This window comes from Ictalurus furcatus, chromosome 6, assembly GCF_023375685.1.
Source record: "Ictalurus furcatus strain D&B chromosome 6, Billie_1.0, whole genome shotgun sequence".
Taxonomy (NCBI): domain Eukaryota; kingdom Metazoa; phylum Chordata; class Actinopteri; order Siluriformes; family Ictaluridae; genus Ictalurus; species Ictalurus furcatus.
The window spans coordinates 27,107,224-27,133,297 of NC_071260.1; the positions used below are offsets into that span (position 1 = coordinate 27,107,224).

The 26,074-nt window shown below is 37.0% G+C and overlaps 1 protein-coding gene across 1 annotated transcript in view; it reads left to right on the forward strand.

The window, feature by feature from the left end:
- The window catches only part of trpm2 (transient receptor potential cation channel, subfamily M, member 2), a 30,723-nt gene extending 7,395 nt beyond the window's left edge, over positions 1–23,328 (forward strand). The window contains exons 12-33 of the mRNA XM_053626054.1: positions 2,932–3,064; positions 3,230–3,375; positions 3,478–3,590; positions 4,408–4,509; positions 4,814–5,039; positions 5,447–5,565; positions 5,726–5,864; positions 6,131–6,302; positions 8,221–8,401; positions 12,240–12,421; positions 12,643–12,775; positions 14,003–14,084; positions 14,911–14,998; positions 15,211–15,362; positions 15,502–15,554; positions 15,689–15,718; positions 15,869–15,955; positions 16,077–16,185; positions 16,244–16,357; positions 16,958–17,065; positions 19,145–19,264; positions 22,774–23,328. Coding sequence (XP_053482029.1) covers positions 2,932–3,064; positions 3,230–3,375; positions 3,478–3,590; positions 4,408–4,509; positions 4,814–5,039; positions 5,447–5,565; positions 5,726–5,864; positions 6,131–6,302; positions 8,221–8,401; positions 12,240–12,421; positions 12,643–12,775; positions 14,003–14,084; positions 14,911–14,998; positions 15,211–15,362; positions 15,502–15,554; positions 15,689–15,718; positions 15,869–15,955; positions 16,077–16,185; positions 16,244–16,357; positions 16,958–17,065; positions 19,145–19,264; positions 22,774–22,890 — 2,706 coding nt within the window. The 3' untranslated portion in view covers positions 22,891–23,328. The remainder of the gene's footprint in view (positions 1–2,931; positions 3,065–3,229; positions 3,376–3,477; positions 3,591–4,407; positions 4,510–4,813; positions 5,040–5,446; positions 5,566–5,725; positions 5,865–6,130; positions 6,303–8,220; positions 8,402–12,239; positions 12,422–12,642; positions 12,776–14,002; positions 14,085–14,910; positions 14,999–15,210; positions 15,363–15,501; positions 15,555–15,688; positions 15,719–15,868; positions 15,956–16,076; positions 16,186–16,243; positions 16,358–16,957; positions 17,066–19,144; positions 19,265–22,773) is intronic.
- The last annotated feature ends 2,746 nt before the right edge of the window (positions 23,329–26,074 follow it).

Below are 26,074 nucleotides of genomic sequence, written 5' to 3' on the forward strand. Positions count from 1 at the left end.
TAATTGTTAAAAGTTATATTACAGTTCTAGTGAAAAGACATGCAAGTTTTCCACTTCCCGTAATTGTTGCCACCTTTGTTGAAACTATGATCATGGACATTACTTCCTACTTCTATAGTGTGGGTATGTACCATACTGAGACTTTCCATGAGTCTTCAAGTCATGAAGTGACAGTGACTTAGTAGTCAATAAATACTTTGTGCAAAGTCACTTCCTCTCCTTTTCTCTACTCACTTTTGTACATGCAAAACCGGATGTACAGCTTGTGACCATGGTCGCAGCTACAGTTTTTCTGTCCTCCAATGCTGTAATAGACACTGTATTTTTCTTCTGTTTTCTTCTGCCTTTTGCTACCACTGCAGTGAGTGTGCCCATTCCACTTTCTTTTGGAGAACTGACCATTACTTAGTAACTAGAACTGCTACACTTAGTGTCTGAGGTAGAGAGGATGTTGTTATCTGTCATCTATTATTCCGCTCTTCTTCGACCACTCCAGTTCACAGGATAGGAGTGGTGCCTTATGCCTGCAAACTTGCAGTTAATGATTTCAACAAACCGCAGTGGAGTTGGCTCAGAAGCTCCCCAAACTGAATGCAAATCTGTGCCAATGCTAACTTTAATAGCATGGCAACAGACCTAGAACCTGATTTTAAGACCACCCAGGCCCAACCTGGCCAGGCCATGAATTGAAAACATTCAGACTCGATACCAGCCAATGCTGTCTTCAAGCGCTGTTTGGGCAGGTGAACACACTGACTTCAGATATGGCTCACCTAAAATAATTGATTTTGGAGCTGAACTACACACAATGGTTCAAAAAATGACGACCATTCACTATCGTAGTCCTAGCCAGGTTCACGCCAAACATACTAAACCCCATCTGAGCCAAACAAATTTCAGTTTCATCTGACCAAATAATATGCCCCCAATATTCATCAGGATTTTTTCATGTTCTTTAGAAAAATTTAATCTTGCAGTTTTCTTTCAAAGAGCAACCAAGGGTTTTTTTCTTGTACATTGTTCATAGAGGTTGATGTTATGCAATGTTTGCACTGTCTGAGCTGTCACAAATACTCTGATTTCCATTGACTACCTCTTTGCCAAGTCTGAAGCACTTGCCCATCTCTTTTTCAGAGCTAGATTGTCTAAGTAGCACACTGTCCATTGCATCATTTTAGGATGATGGCCACTGTGGCTCTGATTAGTGGTACTATGGCTCATTCTATACCTCCTGATTACTGCTGCAGCTGTGGTTCTACTGATTTTAGTTGGTCATTGATCTTCCTGTACCCTTTTTTATCTTTGTGAATCTCACAATCAGATTTTTCGGTTCCTCTGGCAATTCTTTTCAGTGTGGTGCCATGATGCAGACATTCAGACAGACACAGCCCATAGGTCCAAAACTGAGATGGTTCTGGTGTTCACAGGCCATTTTATAACCATGTTCATGGCACTCAGTTAATTGTAAATCACAGGTGTACTCAATATTGTTTTAATGATTACAGGTTTTCTAACTTGTGTGTCAGTGATCACAGGTGTGTTCACTTTTGTTGCATTGAGTTTCTACTTTGGGCCTGTATTTTTTGTTTTTGATTGTTCATAAGAGGAAATACTCAACATGCAATCATTAAGAGGTGATGCAATGTTTTTAATTATTTGACATTTAAGTGATATTGCACAGGGGTGTACTCACATCTGTTGTATACTGTATGTAGATAGATAGATACATTACATTTACATTTATTCACTTAGCAGACACTTTTATCCAAAGTGACTTACAAATGAGAAAAATACAAGCAAAGCGATATATCAAACAGAGAACAATACAAGTAGCGCTACCATACAAGATCTTTAATTGAGTTCCAGAAGAAGCAACGTGCACAGAGTAGAGGTGTAAGTGCAATTTTTTATTAATTTTTAAAAAATTTTTATGAGTTGGTTAGGTGTTCACGGAAGAGGTGGTCTTTAGCTGTTTTTTGAAGATGGTGAGAGATTCTGCAGTCTGGATTGAGAATGGAAGTTCATTCCACCACTGAGGAACAGTTAGCGTGAAGGTTCTGGAAAGGGACCTTGTGCCATGCCGAGTGGGAACTACTAAACGTCGGTCGTTAATCGATCGCAGATTGTGAGATAGATAGATAGATAGATAGATAGATAGAACCTGTTTTCATAGGACTAGAGCAAGGTTACTGTATGGGCAGATGGCTTAGCTGTACAGCCCTAGAGAAACCCGGCCTGACAGCAGCAAGTAATGTGCTGCAGACTAAATTTAAGCCTGCCTTAGCATACATTCAAATTGATCCTCCATCCAACAAAACTGATCAAACACCTAACTTGTTTTTCATGCATAAGCAAGTGAATAACAGTGTAACAATTTTCTGAAATAGCTATATTTGCACATTTACAATATATATAAACGGTGCCCTGACAAAATAGACATGATGGCTGAAACAGCAGATGCAGAATCACTAGGGTTGAGAGCTACATAATTTTTGGACCTGTAACATCTCCAGTTATGGGTGTTATCTTATTAAGGCCCAGGAGCTACTGTGCCAGCATGTTAGTGATACAACCCACATTCTCATCATATGCATCATAAGTTTTGTGAACCAACATGGTAGCTCTCTAAATGTATGGGTGCACGGGATTTCATGTAGAGCTTCATGCTCTTGTATCACCAGTGCGGCTACAAAAATCCTACACATAGCACTCCAAGCACTGGAGACATGACATAGTGGGGACCTTTTATGGGGTCATGTTTACAAGGTGAGGACTTTGTTACTTGTACCCAACAAGGAAACACATACCTAGAGACTTAAGCACACATAAAGACACCACTTGTTTTGAATAGTGTTATATACAGTACATAACTACAGTGTGAGTGTGTGTGTGTGTGTGTGTGTGTGTGTGTGTGTGTGTGCGTGCGTGCAGTGCAATGATTGTATTGCTGCTGCTCTGGCTGCCAGTAAAATACTGAAGAAGCTTGCTCAGGAAGGAGGAGACACTGGGGAAGAGGCTGGATCGATGAGGGAGCTTGCTGATCACTATGAGAAACAAGCCATTGGTATAGTAAAGTATAAGCACACATGAAGACACTCACTCATACAGTCATAGTTATGGTCTTAAATTGTTATTTAAAAAAAAAAACAAAAAAAACCCCTCAAGTAACCTCAAACATAAGCATCCCTATCTCAGCTTCACTGAAATATATTCCTGTTTCCTGTCACAGGTGTGTTCAGTGAGTGCCATCGCTATGACAAGCATCGAGCACAGAAACTGCTGACCCGTGTCTCTCCATCATGGGGTAGTACAACCAGTCTCTGTGTCGCTCTTGAAGCCCATGATAAGAGCTTCATAGCTCACCCAGGGGTCCAGGTAAACACAGTGTGGATTAAAACTCTCAATAAAAAATAAAGTATTGCATTTGGAAAACATTATGTGAGATATAATATGGTTAGGTGAATCGTGTTTTCTCAGGCTTTGCTAACTCAGATCTGGTGTGGTGAGTTAGCAGTGGAAAACCCACAATGGAAGCTGCTGCTCTGCATGTTTTTCTTTCCTCTTATCTACACCGGATTTCTGGTCTATAGGTAACAACAAATTACAGCACATTCTCTAAATACTGTAAGAACTGGTATACCAATGCATCCTGGCCTTTTTATCATAACCAAGTGATATCATTAGAGCCCAGTAAATGATCTAGAAATGGGCAAATGTTTTCAATCCTATGGTTTTGTATGAAATAAGAAATGAAGGAAATACATTTTACAATTTATATACAAATTTTAAAAAGTTGAAAATGAATTGTAGGTGTATCCTGCAACAAGACAACTATTCTAAATAATTCTAAAATATTCTGAAATATTTTGGGGGGACAAAACAGAGACAACCTCTTTGTCAAGAACGTTTTGTCCCTGACATCTTTTTTCTTTTTTTTTTTTTTTACATTCTCATTATTAAATATTCATAACTGTATACACTTTCGTGCTTTCAACTTTGTGACAGCAGTCTGGGGAAGAACCACATATGGGTTTGATTGTCCACATACATTTAACCGTATAGTGTATAGTATATTGTACATTGGTTGCCTGTTAAAAGTCGTTTGACCTGGTGCTTACAGAAAGGCATCAAACGGCATATTATACCTATAATAATAATAAGAAGAAAATTATAAAGAAAAATGTATAGCGTTCTCATTTATACAATTATGAACTGTCAATGCAAAGATCTGCCACAAGGTGGCAGTGTTTCATTTAGAATGGTGCTGGCATATAAAAGAAACGTGCACCATGAAGGCTAGGAAAGAGAGTTAGTTAGATTCATTACTGGAATAGATATTATGAGGCATCCTTTATACTTATATACATATAATGATGACGATAATGTGTGTTTGTGTATCCCTTTTAGGCATGATGAGGTCATCCGTAGGGAAGCAGAGAGGACAGAAGAGGAAAAGCTGGATTCAGTGACTGGGATGTCTAGAAATGGCAGGAAGAAACATGACTTTTGGTAACATAATGTCTTAATGCCTTAGATTATGTCTTAGTGTTTGAGTAGTTCAGCATCATTAAAATCTATAGATCTAAATACTACGTTATATGGCTTAAGTTTTATTGCTGTACGGCAAACGTTATTTGTATTGAATTGTGTGCCCTCTTTAGTATTTTATCATATTAATAAAGATAATAAAACAAAATCACTATTTGCATTCTGGCTGTACCAAAGCTCAGATTTATTTACATAGTTATAATGTATAGTTGTGTTATTTTTAAAAAGACTGAATATGTCACAGTGTTACCCTTTCTCCAACTAGTAACCAGTCTGACACCAGCTCTGTGCGTCCACTAAACTGCTGGGCAAGATTAGTGGGACTGTACACCTGTCCTCAGGTGAAGTTCTACTGGAACATCCTGTTTTACTTTGGCTTCCTGTTTCTCTATGCTCTGGTGTTGATAACGGACTTCCAGCCTACGCCATCTTGGAAGGAATTGCTCCTGTATGTCTGGCTCGCCTCACTCATGTTTGAGGAGGTCAGACAGGTAAGAGAGACACAGTTAATTCAATCAAATAATGCATATACATGTTTATCCATCATTAATAAAATTCTTTCAGTAAATCCCAGCTGTTTTGCAGAATGTCTAACCTTAGTTTTATACAGTTATATTTGCCTTTCTGCCATATAGAACCTATTAATACTGAAATACATTAAATCTTAGGATTACTGTAAAATATCTACAGTGCGCAGACATAGAAAAGATATACACTGCTTTAATCAAACAACCAGTGATCAGTGTCAGCACTATTACTACACAGATGTAGATGTACAAAAGTAGATCTACCATGACTCTGATCACAATAAAGACAATGGTTGAATCAATGTATACATGAGTATTTATGGAAGTTGCAGCTTTTTTTCTCACTTGTTCTCATGTCTCCTTTTGCTTAGCTCTTCTATGATTTTAATGGGTTTACACTTTGGAAGAAAATGAATATGTATATTAAAGACTCATGGAACATTTTGGACATGTTGTCCATATTGCTCTTCATCACCGGCCTGGTTTGCAGGTCAGCTTCACAGACACTAAAAGCAATTACATAATCATCTAGATGTTTTCCTTCTCTTGTTATTGTAAATAGTTGTATTAGATCAAAGTACAAGTGATCATATCAGCTTACAGCCTTAAGTTAAGTTGATACTCGATAAGACCCTTTATCTCTCCTCCAGGCTCCAGGCCTCGAGTACAGTGTTCTATGTGGGGAAAATCATCCTCTGCATCGACTTCATCATTTTCAGTTTGCGCCTGATGGCTATCTTCACCATCAGCAAGATCTTAGGACCTAAGATTATCATTGTCAGGAGAATGGTGAGAATAACATAACATTATGTGTGATTTTATTTGTATAGCACTTTTATTGTCAAAAAGCAGCTTTACAGGAATAAAGATATAGATTTAGATGGCTAATCCAGATGCAACAGTGGTAAGAACTCCATGAAAATTTGCTCATCTGCTTTTCATATAAAGAGAGTGATTCTTTTATGTACTTCCAACATAAAACACAAGTTATGGATACTCATACATTGTGAGGTGATTGATTTAGTCTTTCTTCACCTCTCTTTCTCTTTCTGTAGATGATGGATATGTTCTTCTTCTTGTTCCTGCTCAGTATCTGGGTGGTCGCCTATGGCGTGGCCACACAGAGTATCCTGATTGAGAATGAGGACCGAATTAACTGGATTATACGTGGTGCTGTCTATGAACCCTACCTCATCATATTTGGGAACTTGCCTGACAGTGTGGACAGTAAGCAAAAAGTTACAAATTCCATTCCAAAAGAGCTGTTACAGGAGCAATTAGGAATTGTTGACTAATTGTAAAGACTCACGACCAATTAATACATACTACATTTTTTCCAATTACTGTTGTTAGTCAAAAGGATGACCCTCAGGTCACACGGATTCTATAGTGGAGTTTTGTATTTGGTTCTTATATTCATGAATTGTCCACACCAGTATTTGCACTTAACTTCACTTCCCACAATGCACGTCTCCTACAAACATGGACACTTTGGGCTACAACACCCTCACGTGACAATACTCATTGTCACGTTCACAGTCACCCGATTACTGATTGTACTCACTGGACCTTCACCTCATGAAGTATTCGTTCAGCTCTGGGTATTCACCTAACGTAACTAGTGTGTTATCATGTTTCTGGATTTTTGCCTTGATCTTGGACAGTCTGTTTGCACATCGCGTGACCCACTGCCTGTTCCTTGTTTTTGAATTTTACATAGTGTATTGGATTCGTTTGCTATTGCCAGTTGTTTTAAAGTGCACCTATTATGGTTTTTCAGATATTACCTTTCATGTAGTGTGTTATAGAGATGTTTGTGAATGTATAAAAATCTGCAAAGTTTTGTTACAAAACTACGTAGGTTTGTAACAAAAAACCCCGCTTCTGGTCTTCATTGGCTGCTAGCGAACAGACAGAGCTGAAACTTGTTATGGTAGTGGGCGTTTCCTTTTTGAAACACACTGACAGCAGTAGACCAATCACAACAAATTGGCACATCTGACCAATCAGAGCAGAGTATGCTCTCTGAAAGGAGAAGTTTAGAATGAATCCTTTAGAACAGATCATTGAATGAGTCGTTTGTGACACTGGGGGAAAAAAAGGTAATGCTGCCGTTTAAATTATGAGCACATTAAACTGACCTTGGATGCATATAAATTTATTGTATGAGACCTTTAAAACAAAATTAGGCACGTTTCAAAACCATAATAGGTGCGCTGTCTGCAGTTGTCGCCATCTCTGTTGCCTGACAATTGGGTTCGTTTTAAAAAGTCATAGTTTTATCCTTTTATCGTTACATTATATGTTGTTGGATGTCCACACAACAAGCTCATGTTAGCAATTACATTACAGCAGCTATAAACAATCAGTTCCTTACTAGCCTCTTGTTTACTTTTACGGCATTAGGGGGACGCCCTTATCAAAAGTGACTTACATTTAGCTCATTTATACAACTGTGCAGTTGACGGTTAAGGGCCTTGCTCAGGGGCCCAGCAGTGACAGCTTAGCAGTGTTGGAATTTGAACTCATAACCTTCCAATCAATAGACCAACATCTTAACCATTGAACTACCACTGCCCTCTTGTTTCTTCCCATGTAGGAAACATGCTTTGTGTATGCCTGTTAAAATCGCTGACACTGGAGACTCCTTCTAAAAATGCTAAATAAACGGCTCTTTAGAGAAAACTTCATCATATATTAACTTTGTAAAATAACAGCAAGTCTGTACTCCATTTGTTATTGGGGTTAGATTAGATGTGGATTGCCCACTATACACATCTGTATTAGCTGTTACTAGAACCTATTAGAATGACTGCATTGATATAAAGCAGTGAATTGGTTTCACCTTCTGACCAATCAGAATCAAGAATTCAAGAGTGCTGTGCTACAAGAAAAAATAGCACACTCAAAAATTGACATATTGTTTTCAAACCCCTACTTTGCACATAGCATAATTCACAAAATTATTCTTAGTAATTCAGCCACAACACACCCATTTTGAATATGCAATGTATCACAATTATTTTGGATCTTATAAAAATCCTTGTAAATTGGCGCCTAAATATGTAGTTTGTTTCTCAGTAGATAACGTTAGAAGTTGTGATTTCTGACATTCCTGAGCACTCTTTGTGTTTGTGTGGTCCAGACACCAAATTTGACATAAACAGTTGCAGTATAAATGGCTCTGATCCTCTAAAGCCCAAGTGTCCAGTGCTGAACAGTGACAACAGCCCAGCCTTTCCTGATTGGCTGACCATCATCATGCTGTGTATTTATCTTCTATTCGCCAACATCCTGCTCCTCAACCTACTCATTGCTATCTTCAAGTGAGTATCTGTACTACACATGTAGTACACATGTAGTTATCTACATGCTGCATGTCTTGCTTTGTGTCTTTACAGTGGTCAGTCTGCCATATTGTTGCATAGTTAGCCTTGTCTTTCAAACGTACCATGTGTCTACTGATGTTTTGCTGCATTCCATTCAATTCAGAATATAGGAATATCCCACCTCTTAAAAATGTGGAATGGAATGCCACTCGATTTCAGATTTCCAAGTGGTAAACTCAACAAGGTTAAATTCAACAACCCAAACTTCACCAAGAAATGTTGATATGACATTGCTCTGAGAATGGTGACACAAAGGGAGAGTTAGACATTTGTTATGGCCCTATCAAAGGTCAGGTCATAAAACAAAAATAAAATGAATAATCAATGCACTTCTGGTTCCCAAAATGTCACAGAAAACCAGCTTACATGTTTATTTTGTTAAATACTTGCACATATGCAATAGATAACAATTTACCACCAAAGAGAACAATAAACCTGTCCTATACATAAACATTTACATAGCCTGAGGCAAAGTGAGGCAAGGTCTAGCCAGGTACTACACATGTTTACCACCACCAAAGAGAACTATAAATCAACATTAGCCATACACAGTCTGAGGCAAAGCGAGGCATGCTCTGGCCTGGTCTAAGCTGGTCTGGGAACAGTGAACGCAGTGGAAGTCTGCCTCATAATTCTACATCTTACTCCTATAGGCAGCTCTCCCTGCTTATGACCATTCAAAATGCATTTCTCTGTAGCTAATGGAGGGGAAATAAACACATTCTACATGAGAGGAAGCCAACCAGTCAGGCATTCAGCAAAGCTAATGAACATACAGTACTGTGCAAAAGTCTTAGGCACCATGTTTGTTTTAGTAAAACTTTGTTATCGATTTTTATTTCATGGCTTCGATATTATCGAGTCAGTACAACAACATTTTAGATTTCCAAACATTAGTTTTCCAGCACAAAATTAAATGTTACAGAAAAATGTTTGTATGTCAGTAAAGAAACCAGCATATTAAGTGGTAAGAGACACTTTTCAGACAAAAAAACATAATGATGGCTGCTGGATTTTGCTGCAAAAATAGTCAAAGTCTCCAGAAGAACCGTGGCTGGTTCTGCAAGATGCTCAGTATAACTTACAGCTCATTTCCTTATAAAAGTGCACTAATTCTATGTGAGATCGTTTTTTTTTAAGCAAAGGGTCATCAGACTAAATATTGCCTTTGTTTCATTTATTACTGTTTACTGCTCTTTATAGTATTTTTTTTTTAATGGAGAAACATTTAATTCCATTGTTTTTGAAGGGCTCTTTGCTCTACAGCATTTCTTTGCATGTGCCTAAGACTTTTGCAGAGTACTGTATATTTTACACTTTAAATGCAGAGACAGCTCTCAGAGAAAGGCAACTGAGTAGATGGAGGTAATGGAAAATGGCCAAGGAGGCCCAAGAACTGCCTTCCCTGCAGAGTTACACAATTAAACAAAACTGTAATTATAGGTCATTTAATTAACAGTGCATTAATTAACAGCTTATTAGCTTAATTATTAAATCTTTAGCATTATGGCCAACACATGTTCCCATGTGAAATCTTTAAATAAGTATTGTTAATTATCAATTGCTGGCAGTGTAACAACCAACCACAAGTACATGTACAATGTACAATGTAATGTACTCACTGGGATTCCAAGAGGTAAAATGTTTGCCATATAGTAGGAAGATCACAAATCCAGACAATGCCACAGCCATCAAAGATAGTATAACTATAACTGGTCTCTGGGTTGCATGTTGATTAAAGCAACATGAGCCAATCAGGGGCATCTCTGACCATGTACATGTAAGAGAACAATTAGTGCTCTCCTCCAAGCATGTCCCGCTATATCAGGTTGAAAAGAACCAATGATTTTGAGGGAAGATTGTGTTAGCTTATGCCCTCCTCAGGGGACATGGGAACGAATTGGCGATGTCTAATATAGGAAAAACTTAAATAAATTAAAATAAAAGAAAGAAAGAAAACATTAAATTGTAATTTGATTTATTGTAATGAGTCAGAGTTAATGATTCACTGTTTTATGCAATTAATGTCATGCAATTGCTGTTGTGTGAAAGAATTAAAACATTTGTTAACAAAAAATGTAGTTATAAATAGGAATCTGATAATCAACTTGTATTTTAAACTGTCACTCAGAGGCACCAAATTATTCAAAGGTTGTTTTAGGAGAAATACCTACAGTAGGGGAAATAAGTATTGAACGCATCACATTTTTTCAGTAAATATATTTCCTAGGAGGCTATTCACATGTAATTTTTACTAGACATCAGTATTAAGTCAAGAAATCTGTAAAAAATAAAGAATTCACAACATTAAAGTCCATAAATAAAGTTATGTGTAATAAAGTGGAATGACACAGGAAAAAAAAAGTATTGAACACACTAAGAAAAAGCAGTTCTCCAAGACAAGGAACCAGCTGAAATCTATAAGTAATTATATCTTAATGTATTAATGTATCTGTGCAAATTAATATCTGCTGGGTTAGTAAATTGGTGATCTATAAAAAGGCTTTTCGTTACCAAGGTGTCACACAAGAAACACCTCATGATGGGTAAAAGCAAAGAGCTCTCCCAACACCTTCACAACCTTATTGTTGCGAAACATATTAATGGAATTGGATACAGATGTACTGACTCTTCCAGTGAGCACCATTGGGGTCATTATCCACAAGTGGAAGCAACATCATTGCATCACAGCATCATCACAGCATCATCAATCGGCCACGCACAGGAGCTCCTCACAAGATTTTTTACCAGGGAGCCAGAAGAATAGTCAGAAGAGTATCCCAAGAGCCAAGGGCCACTCGGACAGAGCTCCAGAAATACTTGAAGGCAGTTGGTACCATCGTCACAAAGAAAACAATAGGTAATGCATTCCACTGCTTCACGCTCACCCTTGCAAGACTCCATTACTAAAGAAAAGGCATGTCGAAGCTCGTTTAAAGTTTGCTACAACTCAGATAACCCTTGGACAAGCCTATGAAATACTGGGAGAGTGTAACATTTAAATTTTACGTTAAAAATTTAAAATGTGACTTTTTATCTGTCATACTACACAACATGTTTGGAGAAGAAATGGCACTGTACATCACCCTAAAAACACTATACCAACAGTGAAGTTTGTAGGTGGAAGCATCATGGTGTGGGGCTGTCGGTATTGGCAGACTTCATATAATTGAAGGCACGATGAATGGAGCCCTTTACCAGGAGATTCTTGAGAAGAATCTGCTGCTATCCACCAGGATGATGAAGATGAGACGTGGGTGGACCTTCCAGCAGGACAACGATCCAAAGCATACAGCAAAGGAAACTCTCAATTGGTTTCAGATTTAAAAAATCAAGGTGTTAGAATGGCCCAGTCAATCACCTGACTTGAATCCAATTGAACAAGATTTAAAGACAATATGTTTAGAAGAATGAGTCAAAATCACACCTGAATACTGCGGCCGATTAATTTCTTCATACAGGAAGCATCTTGAAGCCGTCATTACAAACAAAGGCTTCTCTACTAATTATTAAATAAATTTCAGTTAGCGTGTTCAATATTTGTTCCTGCATCATTTCGCTTTATCACACATAACTTTATTTGTGGACTTTAATGTTTGGATTACTTATATGTGCGGATTTCTTGAATTTAATACCAAAGTCTGGTGAAAATGTCATGTGAATAGCCTCATAGGAAATATATTTACTGAAAAAAATTCTGACTTGTTCAATACTTATTTCCCCCCACTGTAAGTGTCCATACCTCTGTTAAAATTTGTTCTGCTCTGTGCCACAGTTACACATTTCAGGAGGTGCAAGACAATACAGATATAATCTGGAAGTTTCAACGTTATGAGCTGATTAAAGAGTACCACAGCCGCCCTTCTCTACCTCCACCCTTCATCCTCCTGAGCCACATTTACCTCTTCATCAGACGTGTGCTCCTGCGACGTACCCCTCAGAAACATATGATCTTCAGTGAGCACTTATTAAACTATAAAATACTTAGAAAGAATGATGAAAAGAGAAAATCTAAAACCAGCTATCCTGTTTTTTGTGAATCTAAAACATGTTACCTCTATGTTATTATAGTGCTACTATAATGTTTATAATGGTATATACAGACACAAAATGGACAAAGGTGCTGGAACTCAAATGGACTTCAGTAGTAAGGCTAAATGCTCACGTGTTGTATACAGGACAGGAGCTGGATCAGACAGAAGACGAGGAGCTGATGTCATGGGAGTCGTTCATGAAGGAAAACTATCTGGCATCTTTACAGCAGGACAGTAGCCAGAGTATGGAGCACCGCTTGGAAATCACCTCAGAAAAGTAAAGCCTATTACTCACCACATTTTTCTTTAGTACTTGACTTTCAGCATTGTTCCAAAAAGACATTCATATGATCCAGGGCAAAACCTTACATCCAACCATTTCCTGAACCATCAGTGAATATCTGCAATACAATAGATACCCATAACCACAATATAATAGTGGCCAAAGCCCAATATTAAATAAAACATAATTTATCCATCCATCCATCCATCTATTTACGATCAAGTCAAACATGCTAACCACTAAGACCGCTCTTTACTACATCCACTTTCATATTTATTTCAGAGACCATTTAACACATAAGTAACTGGGGGAATCATAAGTCCAGAGAACAATAAATTATTCTCTTAATTTAATGTGTAATAGAGGAGAAAATGATTTGGTATATAGGAAGACTGATGTAATAGGGGCCATATAAAAACAAATTAGGGAATAAAACATGATGGGGCATACTGTTATTGAACAGTTGTGTGATGTGGCACCACATGAAGTGGACTCCAAAGTTTTATCACTCCAAAGTTGATTATTTTCAAATAACAGCACATCCTGAAGTGTTTTATTCCTCTTAGAACACAGCAATTCACCAATGCTAACAATGATTGGCTTATTTATTAAAGAATTACATAAGTATCATACATTTGATCCATTTATAGTTACTTTTAATATTCTAGAATGTCCATAAAATAAAGTAGTTCTCTCTTTTTCTCTCTTGAAGTAAAATAAATGCAGAATGCAACTTCATGTTACCGAGAAACCACAAAACTCTCCATCCTCAAAACAATCCAGTGTCTGAAAATTTAGAGTACAAAGTACAAATCTAAAAAAAATGTAGACTGTTACAAAGGATGGACACTGCTTTTCACAGAAAACTTCACCATGTCAACAATTATGCACATTTTTAAAAGTCTATGTGATTTATGTGGAATGTCCTCCACACATTACTATACAGTAATCTGTTATTTGCTTTGCTTTGCTGTACTGTCAGAGCTACTGTTCTTGAAATTAGATCAACACCTTCTGCAGCACTGTGGTATAAGAACAAATCTGGCATTGCTTATGCTACAGGCTCCTGGGCTAAGGCCATGCTTGTCATGTGTTTTTAATGTAACTATATAACATAAGCAGCTAATTTATGATGAATCCCAGTAAGCTCTTTGAGTTTGGAAAGCAGTTTTATTTGGTGATGCTATTTAGGCTAATTTAAACAGTTATATTCTTTTTCAGAGTTGGAACCATGTCCGAAATAATAGAGCAAGGACAAGAATGGGGTTCTGTGTCAAAAAGGCTGGGCCTGTTGGAGGAGCAGGTCTGAAATCAATTAAATCAAATGCATTAGAGAAAGAGTCTCCAGATCTGAACTTGATAACATATTGTCTAGTATCATTAAACTACATCTGTGTTTTGCCAAGTTCTAATCACCAGCAACCGATTTTAAACTAAAATGTAGTCTAAATAAATCAGATGCTTTTTTCTATTGTAGTACTTTGTCAAACTTTCATTTGAAACCATTACAGAGTTTATTCGAATTTCTATAGAAATACACCATATGGCCAAACGTCTGTGCACACCTGACCATCACACTCATATGTGGGCTTTCACAAAAGTGAGGAATGCCACAAAAAAAGGAGGAAGCATACATACAACTGTATAGAATGCCTTTGTATGCTGTAGCATTACAGTTTCCCTTCACTGGAACTAACAGACTCAAACCTGTTCCATCATGACAATGTCCCTGTGCAAAAAGCGAGCTCCATGAAAACTTGGTTTGCCAAAATTGGAGTGGAAGATTCTAGTGGCCTGCACAGAACCCTGACCTCAACCGCACTGAACACCTTTGGGATGAACTGGTATGCTGACTGCACCTCAGGCAGTTAAACGCCTAACAACCTAATGCTGTTTTTGCAGAACGAGCAAATTCCCTTCAGCCACATTCTGAAGTCTAGTGGTAAGCCTTCCCAGAAGAGTGGACATTATTGTAACAGTAACCAGGGAAACAACTCACTTTTAATGAACATGGTTTTGGATTGGGATGTTCAACCAATACATATGGATGTTATCGTCAGGTGTCCGCAAACCTTTTGGCCATATGGCCAATGTAGATGTTTAAGAAACTGACTATTTTTTTCTGATAGGTTTGTCAGTCAGCTAAAGCACTACAGTGGATCATGGACACCCTTAAATCTCAGGGTCACCAATCCAAACAGGACGCTCCTATAATGGGTATGATTGTTGCTTTTCTTCTCTTTGCAAGGTTTTATACTTGTACAGTCTTTAATGATCACATTCCTCTTTGAAAATAAACAAAACCCCACATTTTTGTAATCTACACTCAATATGTAAGCTCCTCCATGTTTGATTTAATTTGAATAGCACTGGAGTGTCATGCAGTGAGCCGATCAGATTTGTAAAGCTTCCCATCCTTTTGTTTTCAGCGAGTGTCACAATCACTAACACCGACCCTTCAGAATCAACTGAGCAGGAAGCAGAACGGGAGAAAACTTATCATGTCTATGCCCGCCAGCTTTATTATCCTGGTAGCAATGTTAAACGCTTTCCGGTTCCACTGGAAAAAGTGCCCTGGGAGGTGCCTGAGCATAAATTCAGCTACACGAGAACATCACTAAGCATATTTGATAGTGTTTATTTGACCATATTATTTACTTGTGCATATATTTGTGCACGAGTATGCACTTGGAGTAATCACAGAAACTGTTCTGTTATAGGTCGACTTCTCTATTTATGATCCTGCAATTTACAATCAAGAGAATATGCAAGCGTAAGTCCTTACTGCACATCCTCCATGTTCAAACTTGAAAGAAACTGTCGCTCTTGTATTGTATTGCATATTTCATCTTGGTAAATATTTTCTATATCTTATATCTTATATCTATATCTTGTTTCTCTAAACAGCTCAGACATTTTAACTTTAGACACATATAGGTAAGACATTCTTCCCAAGCTAAATTAACATAAAAATATGTAAACATTTAAGTCTATTACACTTAATTTTTATCTGTTAATTTGCCTCTGTGTTGTTAATTTAATCTAACAAAAAAATTATATTTTATATAATTATATTTGAATTTCCAGGAACCCTAAAGGACGGACAGGATTAAAGGGACAAGGGGCTCATAAAAATCTGGGCCCAAACGAGATTATATATCCAGTTATCACAAGGTAATCCTGAAGCATTAACACCCAACCCAGTTCTTCAGGAGTGTTGTGCATTCTGAGATGCTTTTCTGTTTGCTACGCTTGTAAAGACTGGTTCTTTAAATTAGCATACCCTTCTTGTCAGCTCAAGCCAGTCTGGCCTTTCTGTTCTGACGTCTATCATCAACAAGGCATTTCTGCACACAGAACCCCTGCTCACTGGATTGGTGTTCCCAAATTTTGACTATGATACTGTAATATTATGACCACCTCATTAAATGTTAGTTCATGGAGGGTGTATGAGTGTTGGAGTTTAGAGGATTGCACTGTAGCTCATGTTATTTTGTTTTCTGTAGAAATGAGGGCTCACAACTGCAATTCTTGGCTGTATGGGATGAGACAGAAAGGTGCTGGACATTCCCCGGGGTGAGAAATTGCCCAGTCTTATTTTTAGGGCCACAGCACTTCACTTAACAAACCAGATTTAACTCCTTAGCTAACTGCACGGCAATTTATCATTGGCTGACATGTCATATGACATATTAGAAGATGGAAATGCAAAAATCACTATGACTGTGGCTCTCTAGATCATGGGTTTGCACTTCTGCTATAATCTGCAACTCAGTTTGTTTGTGCAACAGTTTGTGATTTCTATCATTTCTTACTGTAGTAACTGTATATAAAATAAATTCATGAGAATACCTACCTTTATGTTTATGTACGTATCTTACAGGGCATTTTCAATTATTTCAGTACTTCAGTACTTTAAAAGCACCTACTGTAAAATCTAAAAGTAAATTAAGATGTTAACCATTTACCACATATCTATCTTCATTTGTAAATTATTGATTTCACTTCTGTGCTGCTAAGAAGTTCTTCATTGGCTCTTTAAACCTGATGATTCAACATACTTAATCCTGTTTTTAAAGCTAGGTTTTTATCGCTGAAAGTTATGTATGTAATGAAAAATCATCTTTAGGTTTTGGTGTGTAAATACTTCATAAATGCTGTGTGGACTCTCTCTAGGGCCCTGTCCAGCCTGGTGAGCTCTTACCTGAGATACTAGAAACAGCGCTAGGAAAGAATCTATCCCAGGAAATTAAAGCCAAAATAAAATCAGGAAGCCACACTGAGGTGAGTGTTACATAAATACTACAGTTAATATTTTATATACTGTAGACCACAAGCATACAGTACAAATCAGTCCAAATGCAGCCTTACTCTACTTGTGTGTGAAATACATCAGCGTAAATATAGCCTGTACATGAGGGTTAGAAATCAGTATACACATGATATACACTCACCATCCACTTTAATAGGAACATCTGTTCACCTGCTCATTTATGCGGTTATCCAATCAGCCAATCACGTGGCAGCAGCACAATGCATACATTTGCACTCTCTCTAGAGAGATCAGCAGTTTCTGAAATACTTGAATCACCTCATCTGGCACCAACAACCATGCCACGCGTTAAAGTCACACAGATCACATTTTTTCCCCTATCCTGATGTTTGATGTAAACATTAACTGAAGTACTTGACCTGTCTCTGCACGATTTTATACAATTTGCTGCTGCCACATGATTGACTGATTGGATAACCGCATAAATGAGCAGATGTACAGGTGTTCCTATTAAAGTGGATTGTATAGGGGTTGCAGTGGATGCGTTTGTACTCTGTTGTTGGGCCACCATCATTTGAGGATGCACTGTATGAGAAATTTGTTAAAATAGCCAGTTCAACAAGAAATGGTCAACACTGAAATATGCATTCATACTTTCATCTTTAGTAAGCACTTTATTCTGCTCAGGGTGGATCCAGAGACTAGATCCAGATCCAGAAACACTGGGCATGAGGCTAGAATATATCCTGAATGGGAAAAGTCAAAAGTGAAATATTTACAGAATAAATAGGAATATATATATTACATTTCAACGATTCAAACGCCACCCAAAATGTTCCATTTTTGCACACCTGCTTTATTAATGGCTTTTTAATATTTGTTCAAGCCTATGTTGCCTAGCACATAATTATTTACTGTATACATATAGCTGGTTTACAAAAAGCTTTTACCTAGCAAACTACTAGGTTGTTGTACACAATCAAATAAAGTTTTATAAATAACCTTAATGCATCATTTGTTGGCTTTCTTTGTGAAATGTCTTTTTTTGAATGTTCATTAATTGTTGCACAGTATTAGTTTCGCATTGCTGATTTAAATATGTATCAGGTTTGTAGCTCTGCAGTGTACTTTTATTTGAATGTGTTGTGTAATCTATTTGGTTGTTTGAGATGAGTAGATTTTTGTTAGTCTCCTTGTACAGTGCAGATGCATTATGGATAAACTGTATGGAAATGTACAATTCAGTGTCCTAATCCAGTCCTGACCTTATATTTATACTTATTAATGTATTTTCTGAATGTTTCTGTATATGATCCACATCAGGCGTGTTAAGCTTATTTTAGATAACAGGCCACATTATACATAGTTCAATGTCGAAACAAATATATTTGGTGTCTAATAACACAATAACAACTCTCCTTTAATATGTTCATTTATAAGCTATCTTCATTTATAAGTTATGTGAAAGGTAAGCACTCAGTGCACAAATGGATTAAACATCTACTTCACCCAAAGCATGTAATGTTGAAATATATATTCAATGGATATTGGGATCATGAGCCTTGAATGTAAACAAAGAGCACCTCTAAATGAGTTATTTTGTTTGTTTATTTGTTTGTTTGTTTGTTTTTAGCTTGCTAATGAAGAAGTACACATATTCAACCTCTGTGTTTATGGCCCTGACTGTACTGCACTATTTTACCCTTAGTGGAATAACAGAGATTTTCAGTTCAATTAAGGTTCACAAAACAGTTTTAATTTAGAACATGGATCATAAATTATTAATTAATTAAGTAAGGAGGATTACAACCTTTCTATGTGCCATATGTTCAACACCACTGATCTACAATATATACATTTTAGAAGTGCACATATAACTGCATTCAGAGAGCAAAAGTTGATCCTGTTATTAAACCAACTTTTAATTTATTGTTGCCATTACAAAATGACCGTATTGGGTGTGAAGAAGCTAAAGAATAAACTTATGTAGAAAAACATTACTTTGTAATTGATCCAGTGCCAAAATGCATAATTTTGCTTTATTTGATTTAAGAAGGAATATTAAGAAGGATGTTTGATGTCTGTTCTAGGTCTGTAAAGGTTATGTAGATGACAGCCGGAACACTGATAATGCCTGGGTGGAAAGCACTGTAATAACAGTTCACCTCGAAGATGAGTGGCGTCTCATGATGCAGGGTGGTGGTGATGAGGTAAAGAGCTTTTACTCTCATCCGCTACATTGACTCAACTAAAGTTCAAGTTTAATTCTTATTTAACATTGAAGCATTGTATATTCAGTATACAGCACTGCGATACAATGACATTCTTATTGACTTACAAACAGTATCGGGTGTCTATGACATTTGTTCATGCAACACAAATATACAGTCCTCCAAGAGACATAGTGCAAGAGGAAGGGAGGGGGATACTGCATGTAGTTTACTGCATATCACACACAAACACCACACATAAATAATTAAAAGGGCTTGACAAAGATAAAGTGATTATGGTAGAGAAAAAGAAGTAGAGGAGATTCTATATGTAAGTACACCAAGGTTTGGACACACTTATTCATAGATGAAACAGCATATAGTCAAGGCCATAAGTTTATATATATATTAAATAAGAGGGATCATTAAAAATTGCATTTAGTTTTTTATTTAGTCCTTCCCTGAATAAGCTATTTCACATAACAGATGTTTACATATAGTCCACAAGGCACAATAATAACTGAATTTACACAAATGACCCAGTTCAAAAGTTTACATACTTTTGATTCTTAATACTGTGTGTCGTTACCTGGATGATCAACAACTGTTTTTATGTTTTGTGATAGTTGTTCATGAGTACCTTGTTTGTCCTGAGCAGTTAAACTACCCACTGTTCTGTTAGCTTTTCCAGCATCTTCTGCTTATTTGACCCATTTCTAACAGTGGCTATATGATTTTGAGATCCATCTTTTCACACTGAGGACAATCGAGGAACTCTACAAAATATCCAAACATTCACTGATGCTCAAGAAGGCAACACGACACATTAAGAGACATGGGGCATAAAATTGTGAACAGGTTGATCGGTGTAAATTTTATTCTTTTGTCTTCTGGGAAACATGTAAATATTATATATATATATATATATATATATATATATATATATATATATATATATATATATATATACAGTATCTCACAAAAGTGAGTACACCCCTCACATTTTTGTAAATATTTGATTATATCTTTTAATGTAACAACACTGAAGAAACGACACTTTGCTACAATGTAAAGTAGTGAGTGTACAGCTTGTGTAACAGTGTAAATTTACTGTCCCCTCAAAATAACTCAACACACAGCCATTAATGTCTAAACCACTGGCAACAAAAGTGAGTACACCCCTAAGTGAAAATGTCCAAATTGGGCCCAAACTGTCAATATTTTGTGTGGCCACCATTATTTTCCAGCACTGCCTTAACCCTCTTGGGCATGGAGTTCACCAGAGCTTCACAGGTTGCCACTGGAGTCCTCTTCCACTCCTCCATGACGACATCACGGAGTTGGTGGATGTTAGAGACCTTGTGCTCCTCCACCTTCCATTTGAGGATGCCCCACAGATGCTCAATAGGGTTTAAACCATTACCTTCACCCTCAGCTTCTTTAGCAAGGCAGTGGTCGTCTTGGAGGTGCGTTTGGGGTTGTTATCATGCTGGAATATTGGCCTGCGGCCAAGTCACCGAAGGGAGGGGATCATGCTCTGCTTCATTATGTCACAGTACATGTTGGCATTCATGGTTCCCTCAATGAACTGTAGCTCCCCAGTGCCGGCAGCACTCATGCAGCCCCAGACCATGACACTCCCACCACCATGCTTGACTGTAGGCAAGACACACTTGTCTTTGTACTCCTCACCTGGTTGCCGCCAAACACGCTTGACACCATCTGAACCAAATAAGATTATCTTGGTCTCATAATCCATGTCCTTAGTCTACTTGTCTTCAGCAAACTGTATGCCAGCTTTCTTGTGCATCATCTTTAGAAGAGGCTTCCTTCTGGGACGACAGCCATGCAGACCAATTTGATGCAGTGTGCGGCGTATGGTCTGAGCACTGACAGGCTGACCCCCCACCCCTTCAACCTCTGCAGCAATACTGGCAGCACTCATACGGCTATTCATTGAGGGAACCATGAATCCCAACATGTACTGTGACATACTGAAGCAGAGCATGATCAGTATGCAGTATTCCAGCATGATAACGACCCCAAACACACCTCCAAGATGACCACTGCCTTGCTAAAGAAGCTGAGGGTGAAGGTGATGGACTGGCCAAGCATGTCTCCAGGCCTAAACCCTATTGAGCATCTGTGGGGCATCCTCAAACGGATGGTGGAGGAGTACAAGGTCTCTAACATCCACCAGCTCCGTGATGTCATCATGGAGGAGTGGAAGAGGACTCCAGTGGCAACCTGTGAAGCTCTGGTGAACTCCATGCCCAAGAGGGTTAAGGCAGTGCTGGAAAATAATGGTGGCCACACAAAATATTGACAGTTTGGGCCCAATTTGGACATTTTCACTTAGGGGTGTACTCACTTTTGTTGCCAGTGGTTTAGACATTAATGGCTGTGTGTTGAGTTATTTTGAGGGGACAGTAAATTTACACTGTTACACAAGCTGTACACTCATTACTTTACATTGTAGCAAAGTGTAATTTCTTCAGTGCTGTCACATTAAAAGATATAATCAAATATTTACAAAAATGTGAGGGGTGTACTCACTTTTTTGAGATACTGTATATATATATATATATATATATATATATATATATATATATATATATATATATATATATATATAGCTTCTGAAGGGCAGTACTAAGTTAAAAAATATATAAATATTTTTATACCAATCATCCTGTTCAAACACTGTGTTACCTTCTTGAGCATCAGTGAATGTGTGCACATTTTGTAATAGTTGTGTACGAGTCCCTCAGTTGTCCTCAGGACAAACAAGGGACTCAGGACAAACAAGGGACTTGTTGATCGTCCAGATCATGACACACAGTATTAAGAATAAAGGATATGTAAACTTTTGAACTGGGTCATTCCCAGTGTAAATCCATTTATTATTGTGTCCTGTGGACTATGTTGTAAACATTAATTATGTGAAATAGTTTATTCAGGGCAATACTAAATGAAAACAAAATGTAATTTTAATGATCCCTCTTATTTAAAAAACAAAAACAAAAAAAAAACTAAAACAACTTTCTGCAGATTCTGCAAGGCGTATGTAAACCTATGACCTCAACTATATAATATTAATTCTTAACAGTATTCTTGATTAAGCTTTGCACAGAAAAAACTTTCTCAACCAGCTTCATGAGGCAGCTTCACACACAATTTCCCAGATAGGCTGAGCTCCTCACTACTTCTCCTAAGTTTTTAATTACTATTTGTTTGGGGAAATAAATCAATTTAAGTAGTTAAAAAAACACATTAAATAAAAACAACCTTTTTAAAAATACATTTATATTCAGAAATAAATGTATACATGGACATACTGTACATTTCACTATTTACAATTGTTTTCAAAACAACTTTCAAACAAAATAAATAAGCATTTAATTTACAATATCTTTAAGACAATATAAAACATTTATTCAATTGAGCGTAACTGATTTTTTTTTTGACTGGTAGTGTATATAGAATATAATGTTGTACTCTCTCTTTAGTCTCTTAGCAGCACTGAGAAACTTGAGTGGCAGGAGGTGAGCGGCAAAACACCTGTAAATCCATATCAGCGAGAAGCTCTCTGTACCATTGCCCAAAAACACAACATTAAGTTCTAAGGAAACTTCAGACTCTCAGGAAAATGGACAAACAAATGCTTCCTCTCCAAACTGTGTACCTCTTGTGGGAATTCAGTAGTAGCAAATCTGCGCCTATACTGTTCTGTAACTGTTTGCACATTTGCTAATGAACTAATCATTCAACTTTAGTACAACAGTAAATATTGATAAAATAACATCAAAGAAAGCTTATTAATAATCATGATCATCATAAATATAAATAAATGAAATCTAAAATGTGCAGGTCATATACAGAGAGGAATAAAATTATTTAAACCACCTAAAAGCATTGTATAATAATAATAATATATAACCCAGTATACTCAGTACAGAAGAATTCATCTCTCAGAGATTATGTGAGATTACAGATACTATAGAGGTTAGCACATGAAATTTTGCACTATTACTGTTGGATGTTTAAGTTGAATTCACCGTTTTTGGCCTTTAGGGACAATCTGTTTTTCCCCTTTTGTTTCATTTCCAATTATAAGAAACTAACATTGTGTTAGTTGTCCAGTTAAAAGTCATTTGAGCATTCGCCAAAGTATCCAGTGTAGCATAGTCTTCACAATCACATAAGCAGGATCTGAACTGTGACTTTGTTCATCAGCTAATCAGGTAGAATCTTCTCATCTGGATCTTAAGCAAAACTTAGAGCTAAGATAAACTGCATACCTGAGCCTTAATGGACTTCAAACCATTTTAGTGCTATGACAGGCTGCAAAACCTGAGAAAATGTTTCACAAATGTTTTACTCATGTTGCGATAATCATTTAACTAAATTATTTGTTTCTAGAATGGAAAGTTAGGCCTTTGATCTACATTGAGGACACAAAGTGTAGGGCAGGGTTCATTTTCTTTTCTTAATCAGAGGTTTTACAATAGCAGTTTTGGGAATAGACTTGATGTTATTGATTGTCAGAATGGCAGTATTTCAGCATGTTAGCATGCAATGAACTGAAAATTTAATGTGTTTGACTGGCTGCTGCATGCAAAACCAAAAATGTTTCTTTTTCTGTGCTCAGGATTTTTTTAATGGTATAATCAGACATGAATGCAACAATACACAATCCTTAGAGTATCTACTGTAACTGACCTTAGTAAGATCACTATGAACATGTGGAAACTAACTGGCATGTGTGTGCAAATAAAACATTTTTGTGAAACCAGTTCAGTGTTGCATCATTTTTGTTATAATTGCACCATAGTAATTTTTCTTACTTTATTTTTTTAATCACTGGAGTTTTGCTTGATTACTTCAAACTGACATAAATAAAATTCAGCAAGCTCCTAATGATAAAAATGACCATATTGTACATGAATATCAGGTCCAGTATTGGGTTCATTTCCAGTTACACAGCAAAATGTCCAGTGTTGAATTAATATCTACAGTGTTGAATTGATGTTTAATTAACATTTATATTTAGCCATTTTGCAGAGACTCTTATCCAGAGCAACTTCCAAAACATGCAAACAGTTAAATGAGCAGCAACACAAAGCTATCAATCAAATCAGTTTTTTCAAGGTTATTTCAGACGATGGGGTATCTTCCAGGAAGAACTGTTAGAAAGGCAGTCTGATATCTTCTGAGCAAGTTAGGAGGTTGATGGAGGAAAAAAGATGTAAACTTGTGCATCATTGGCATAGCTGTGATAAGAGAAGCCATGAGAACTGACCAGAGCCCAGTGATTTAGTAGAAAGGAAGATTAAGAGTGGACTACGAACTGAACCCTGAGGGATTCCAGTAGTAATACTGGAGTCAAGAGAGCAATAACATTTTTCCAGGGGTATGTTAGTGTAATAGCCTGACTGTATGAAAATCCCCTGGGGTCATGCAGCTCTGCCTGGGAGTTTCTGTCACTCTTCAGTTCTACACGACTTCTGCGTTTGATTTTATTTCAATTCATTTCAAATCCGTTTTATTTGTGTAGTGCTTTTAACAATAGATATTGTCACAAACCAATTTTACATAATAGTTAGATTCCTAATGGGCAAGCTAGTAAGTCAGCCACAACAGTGGCACAGAAAAACTCACTGGGATAACAGGAGGAAGAAACCTTGAGAGGAACCAGACTCAAAAGGGAACTCGTCTTCTTCTGTGTTGAAAGGATGTTCAGTCTGAGTACGTTGTAAAGAAGTGTCGGTCTTTATGATTACAGCAGCAGTTCTTAGGTACAAGTCTACATTAAGCAGGTGAGATTATCCACTGAAGAAAGGATGAGACTTGGTCATAAACCGTTTTGGGGAAGTGCAGAAGAAATATCAAGATTCATCAGGCAGGTCCAGCAGAATTTATTTTATTTATTTATTTTGTTTTTTTTTTCCTTTATAGACCTACAGACCTATAGTCTGAGTGTTTGTTCTCGTACTGTAACTTTATGCTGCCCTCTAGTGTATATAATACGAATAATGCCTTTCTGAATGATTTTCCCCCCAATGATGTTTATTTGAATTTAATTATACAATTCACAGGAAAATAGATTGCCTGAGTCATATAATGAACTTATGCAGTCAAAGTTTCCTGAGGCACCAACGAATTGTCTTGATATTTATATCATCTGGGCACTCCCTGTTAAAAAACATACAAACAATAGAAACCCTCATAGAATTTGTAATGGTTTTAATGGTTTTAAATACCATTTAATTGGCATTAAATGGTATTAATGGTTTTAATAAACCATTAGAATTCGTTTGATAGTTCCTATTGTGTGTTTTTGTTTGTTTGTTTGTTTGTTTGTTTTGGTGGTTTCAGCAGGGCTGGCTGCCAAAACAAGAGACAAGTACCTGTGTCCTCTGATTGGTCCGCAATATGCCAAAACACGCCCCCTGTCGGTACCAACCCGCAGCTGTCACACCGTCAATACTGTATTTAATATTAGCAGCGGAGATGTATTATATGAGAAGAAAAAAACCCTCATAAGCTCAGGCTTTGTTGCACTTAGTCTTTTACAAAATAAAAAAAGTGTATCAAATTAAGGAAAATGAAACAATTAGCATAAAATCCCCAATCAGTTGCTTGTTAGTGAGCAAAAATGGCGTTATAATAGCCTGTACATTTATGCATGACAGGAATGAAATGATTTACTTGCTGTTTCAGCTCAGAATATAATTAAAATGTATACAGAAATATATTCATGAGCTAAACCCATTTCTTGGACGTAGGTAAAGCTATTTCAACTGCTCT